The sequence below is a fragment of the Mustelus asterias genome, chromosome 21 (assembly GCF_964213995.1).
Source record: "Mustelus asterias chromosome 21, sMusAst1.hap1.1, whole genome shotgun sequence".
In the NCBI taxonomy this organism is placed as follows: domain Eukaryota; kingdom Metazoa; phylum Chordata; class Chondrichthyes; order Carcharhiniformes; family Triakidae; genus Mustelus; species Mustelus asterias.
Window position 1 is genome coordinate 51,376,590 of NC_135821.1, and position 6,178 is coordinate 51,382,767.

General features: G+C 43.9%; 1 protein-coding gene across 2 annotated transcripts in view; it reads right to left on the bottom strand.

Moving 5' to 3' along the window:
* The window catches only part of LOC144509254 (zinc finger and BTB domain-containing protein 8B-like), a 30,853-nt gene extending 26,329 nt beyond the window's left edge, over window positions 1–4,524 (bottom strand). The window contains exons 1-2 of one of the 2 annotated variants that reach the window (XM_078237828.1): window positions 4,466–4,524; window positions 1,729–2,698 (exon numbers count right to left, since the gene is read on the bottom strand). In XM_078237828.1, the coding sequence (XP_078093954.1) occupies window positions 1,729–2,659 (931 nt within the window). In that variant the 5' untranslated portion in view covers window positions 2,660–2,698; window positions 4,466–4,524. Of the gene's footprint in view, window positions 1–1,728; window positions 2,704–4,465 lie in introns of those variants that run through there. The other variant, XM_078237829.1, reaches the window with a different exon arrangement.
* Window positions 4,525–6,178: the final 1,654 nt, after the last annotated feature.

Sequence of the window (6,178 nt, forward strand, 5' to 3'; positions counted from 1 at the left end):
ACTTGATCCCAGCTGCCTATGGATATGTTGTTCTTCTTTTTGACAAGGGCTAGGATCAGGATCTTAAGAAAGCATGTGAGTAGCTCGAGTTGTTGTTTGAGTATATTGACCATCAGCCCAAAATTTAATTTGGTTCTACAAACATACATCTATTAATCCCATATTTTAGTCTGCCTGGTCACTAGCAACTCAAGTATTCAGATTTTCTTTTTAAGCTTGGCCCGGCTCAAGAGTTAGTTCATTCATTACCCAGAAAGAAACAGGTTATCCACTACTACTTTTTTTTTTTAAAGTCAAAAATCCACTTGAATTTCCTCACAAAAAATGAAGACATTTTCAAATACAATAGACAAGAGACGTGCAAATAATTGTAAGAAGAACCGAACATTACAAATAGAAGCAAGAGCAGCAGTGGCCACTTCCTCCCCAAAGCCTGGTCCACTATTCATCAAAGATCAGGGCTATTTCTTTTAACCTCAATTCCACTTTCTCCCATCCCTTGATTCCCTCAGAGTCCAGACATCCATCAATAACAGCCTTGAATATACACAACACTGAGCACCCATAGCCCACTGCAGAGAACTCCAAAGATTCACATCTCTCAGTGAAGAAATTCCTCCACATCTTGCTCCTAAATGGATGACCCCTTATCCTGTGACCCCTAGATTTGCTTCTGTAGCCAGGTGAGAGAATCTCTTTCAATTAGATTATTGAAAGGTAAGTGTTTCCCCAATCTGTACTTTGCTAGAATCAACAGTTTAAAAGCATTGAGATATATGCCACGATCAAAAAGACATGCAATGTGCAAACAAATGTGCAGCACAAAGCAAAGTAGTAAAGAACCAAGCAAGAATTGACAAAATTGCCAGCCCATGACAAACAGACACTGATTGCTGCATGGTGGCACAGTGGTTGCACTGCTGCCTCACAATGCCAGGGACTTGGGTTCGATTCCTGGCTTGGGTCACTGTCTGTGCAGAGTCTGCACATTCTCCCAGTGTTTGCGTGGGTTTCCTCCGGGTGCTCTGGTTTCCTTCCACATTCCAAAAGACATGCTGATTAGGTACATTAATTATGCTAAATTCTCCCTCAGTGTACCCGAACAGATGCCGGAATGTGGCGACTAGGGGATTTTCACAGTAATTTCATTGCGGTGTTAATGTAAACCTACTTGTGACACTAATAAACTAAAACTAAGAGTAAAAACCAATTTACTCACTGCATCTTATATGTACAGCCATATGTTACTTGGAGGACTTTTACTGAAACCACCCAGTTTATAGTGTTAGCCAAGATTTGCCCAAACATCTTTAATGTTGGAACCCATTGGTTGGCCCATTGTCCTAGTCACACACACTGTTATTGGTGCATTGTTAGCCATACTGACCTTCATCTACTGGATTAATGTTAAACTAAACCGGATCTGAATTGCTTGGATTTCATACAAAAATAAAAAAGGCCTCACTGTCAACTTTTGGTAATCTAAAATTGTAAAGGTTTACTTTGCCAAATCCTTTGGTTGCTGGTTCAGCCAACCTTTTCCTTGGTATTACTTCAGCTTCACTAAGGATCATATGTGTGCGAGTGAAGATAGTTGAGTTGTTGGATTCGTCAACAACTGTATAAGTGAGTACAGTATATTATCAGAGTACAAATTCCAAAATGCATCCTCCTCATAGTATTGATAATGTGATTCATTTAGGTATTGGTTAGTAATATGAATCTCACCTGCATCCTCCCCATACCAATCACTCTGTACATCCATCATATTGGAGAAGGTGCCCCCTCCATCCTCTGAACGCGCACCTCGGGAAAAGTGCTGTATCAGATCCTCTTTCCGCTGTACGTTCCCTGTCCTCAATAAAACCTCTAAAAACTGTTTCATCTGATAATTTTCATAGGCTATTTCCATAGCTGGGGCAGACTGCAGCCTCTCCTCAGCCTGGTCAGTAGCAGATGATGTAAACTGCCGGAACCTATCAACTGATTCTACTTCATCCTCATCAAACTCAACTTTAGGTTCTGGAAGTTTAGAAAGCGATGCAGAGTGAAGTTTCTCTGGAGAAAGGTTGTCCTGATCTTTCTGTGCAAGGTCTATAGGATGATAAGAATTGCACTCATTCCAGGTTATGCCTTGATTATTGTCAGGGCTTGATTCTTGCTGTTGAATTGATGAAACAGGATTTGGACATTGATTCCTACAAAAAGACACTGCATCTCCAAAGGCTGCTACATTATTCCCATTCTCCACATGATTACAGTTATCATCCTTCTCGTCTTTCACACAGATATCAAGAGAGGATCTGATGTACAACTTGCAAAAGCTGACTACATCAGTCATCTGCAGGTAACTAGCTGCTGACATAACTTCAATAACATTCTTACTGCAAAGGTTCAGCTTTCCAGAATAAAGGAAGTCCAGTATAATGGAAAAGGCCTCAGATGTGACAATGTCCAGGGAGGCAGTGCTGGGACGCCCACTATCGTGGATATAGTGAATGAGCAAGGCTCTGAAATAGCCACTATTAGCAAACAGAATATTCCGGTGAGCTTTGAAGATCCTCCCCTCCACAATAATGCTGCAGTCACAGAAGAAGTCCTGCTTCCGCTGTTCATTTAGTTCTCCCAGAAGTTTAGTGTGATATGATGTGATCTCCATCTTTCTTGAGCAAGATTTTGTCAAATGATGTTTTGCTGTCTGTAAAATAACTTTAAAAAATCAGAAAAGACATTTTAAAAAATAATTTGTGTGTGTGCAAAGACATTAGCTCTACAGTTGGAATTCTTTTTCACTTTGGCTTCAGTGTCAGCAACCAATCTCAGCAAATAAAGCTTCAGAGAATAAAGAAAAGAAAGAATTTTGGAAAAGTCCTCATATCACAATATCTTAGACAATGCTCCTTTAACTCTATCCTGAAAATGCAATTTAATCCCAATGAGAGCACCCATTTTCTTGTGCACCCATGGAATGTTCCACTTCCCACATCAGCTTTCCTTAAAGCCTATCCATACAGACCCATGATTGTCCATTTGAGATGGCTTATGAATAGCTTTAGCTGGACAATCATGCGGACCAGAAATTAAATGCTTGGTTGGTACTAAGTTAAAGAATAAAAGACACCTCCAGATCAGCATTTATGAATGTGCAGTGGCAGTGGTTAGCACTGCTGTCTCACAGCGCCAGGGCCCGGGTTCAATTACCAGCTCAGGTCACTGTTTGCGCAGAGTCTGCACATTCTTCTCTGTGGTCTGTGTGGGTTTCCTCTGGGTGCTCCGGTTTCCTCTCTCACTCCAAAAGACGTGCTGGTTAAGTGCATTGGCCGTGCTAAATTCTCCCTCAGTGTACCCGAACAGGCATCGGAGTGTGGCAACTAGAGGATTTTCACAGTAACTTCATTGCCGTGTTAATGTAAGCCTACTTGTGCCACTAATAGACAAACTTAAACAAAGGTTACCAGAAATTATAGAAACACTAGTTGACTGAGCCATTGCTAACTCAGTTAAGCACCCATCAGTGTTTTCAATGGGCCTCTGAACAATTAATTTTGATTCAGAAAAAGACACAAATAAACATATATCAGATAAAGTGAATGTTTGTCTATGATTTTAAAATATTTTGAACGACGTAGGTAGATCGAAGCAAAACAATATCAGAGCTCCAGAGTATTTTAAGTACATGGGACTAGGCTAGTAATCAACATTAACAGTATATCATGTAATTTAAAAATATTCATTATAGCAGAAAAACAGTAATACACCTGACAAAATGAAATAAATACACTCTTACCAATACATAACACAACAGTATGAAAAAATAATTGCATTCATTAAAGCACAAAATGTCTCAAAACGCTGCACACTGCTTTGAGGGAAGGGCCGGCTTTTCATGGAAGCACCAGATTCAACTTCGTATTGCTGTCCTAAAATCACAAATTTTAAAGCAAAACTCTTCTGACTCACTTTTGAACAGTTTAAAATGTTAAAATTGGGTTTAGGCAAACTGGATATTGAACAGTAGGATAGCAATGTGGCATCCCAATTTCCAGAGTTATGAATACTGACTGACTGACTAACAGGAACACATTTGTACTTGGGGCAGATCAATTCTTCCAGGATCTGTTCTAAGGAGCTAAAAAAAATAATTAAATATTCGGATCTTGGCACTCTTTATGGCGTCACAGGGACTTTATTTGACCCACAACAAGAAATCTTTTGGAAATAAAGTTCCTGCCAAACCCCAGGCCCAAATTCAATCCTGGAGCTTAAGAATGAAGGGTGAGACCATGCCAGCGGTCTAACTGTCCTGTTGCAACACAGCACTTCACAGTTGCTCATGAAGACTACAACAGGTCAGAGTTTAGGATTGCACCCCCTCATTCCCTTCAGCAAACACCCCCTTCACTTCAACTGTCATCCCACCGACTTGTTTAAAAGGCCGCAATCGCTCAGCCGGCTCCATATTTACCTTTCCTGCCTCTGGCCAGAGCCGAAAGATCTCACCAATGCCCCCCCACCCCCTCACCCTCAGACACACGCCCGGCCAACCTAACCTGACCTCACACCGGAACTGGCCGCCACCACGCTCATGGATTGACAGCGGCCTGGGCCAATAGCAAGAGCCGCCGGGCCAGAGGCCGAGCGTTTTAGCCAATGGAAGTAGCAGAGGGGAGTCGGTGGGCGGGACTATGAGGCCAGCAGGTTCGGTTACAGGCGCTGGGGGTGGACGGCGCGTGCGCACCAGGCTGCTGTCGGGAGTTGTAGTTTTCCTCCCCCTTGGCCGCCGCGCCGGGCCGGCCGGAAGGAACTACAATTCCCAGCGTGCGGCGCGCCGGGGGACGACACAGCTGTCCACGTCAGGGCCGGCGGGCGGCCCCGCCTCCTGTGATGGTTTCCGCTCACTTCACTGAGCACCCAGTGGCACCATTGAAAAAATCCCGAGCCCAGCCTCACACAAAGCAAATGCCGCCTTATGTGCTGGGTGTTGAAAGGGGACCGGCCGGAATATCGACCCCATAGAATGGGCACAGCACTGGAGGAGTCCATTCGGCCCGTGGTGTCTATACTAGCCCTCTGAAGGGGCAGTTGATCTGGCGCCACTGCCCGGCCTTGTTCCCTGTCACCCTGAAAATGTTCCCTTTTCAGATAATGATCCAATTCCCCTTTTGAAAATCCCCTAATTGACCCTGGTGGCTCAGGCTTGGATTGTTATTGTTGTCTCTATGATGAAGCGCTGCTCGCCTGATGAAGGTCACGATGTGGCGTTTGCTACCAAATAAACCTGTTGGACTTTAACCCGGTGTTGTTGGACTCCTTACCTGATGAAGGAGCAGCGCTCTGAAAGCTTGTGATTTCAAATAAACCTTTTGGGGACTATAACCTGGTGTCCTGTGACCTCTCATTTTGTCCACTCCAGTCCAACATTGGCATCTCCACATCATGTCTGAAAGCTGCTTCTCACAATCTCACAGAAATTTCTCCAAAGCACCCATTGTCCTTGAAATGTGCCTTATTTTATGCTTTGATGTTATGGTGTGCATTATAGAACATAGAACATTACAGCGCAGAACAGGCCCTTCGGCCCACGATGTTGCACCGACCAGTTAAAAAAAAAACTGTGACCCTCCAACCTAAACCAATTTCTTTTCGTCCATGAACCTATCTACGGATCTCTTAAACGCCCCCAAACTAGGCGCATTTACTACTGATGCTGGCAGGGCATTCCAATCCCTCACCACCCTCTGGGTAAAGAACCTACCCCTGACATCGGTTCTATAACTACCCCCCCTCAATTTAAAGCCATGCCCCCTCGTGCTGGATTTCTCCATCAGAGGAAAAAGGCTATCACTATCCACCCTATCTAAACCTCTAATCATCTTATATGTTTCAATAAGATCCCCTCTTAGCCGCCGCCTTTCCAGCGAAAACAATCCCAAATCCCTCAGCCTCTCCTCATAGGATCTCCCCTCCATACCAGGCAACATCCTGGTAAACCTCCTCTGCACCCTCTCCAAAGCCTCCACATCCTTCCTGTAATGTGGGGACCAGAACTGCACACAGTACTCCAAGTGCGGCCGCACCAGAGTTGTGTACAGTTGCAACATAACGCTACGACTCCTAAATTCAATCCCCCTACCAATAAACGCCAAGACACCATATGCCTTCTTAACAACCTTATCTA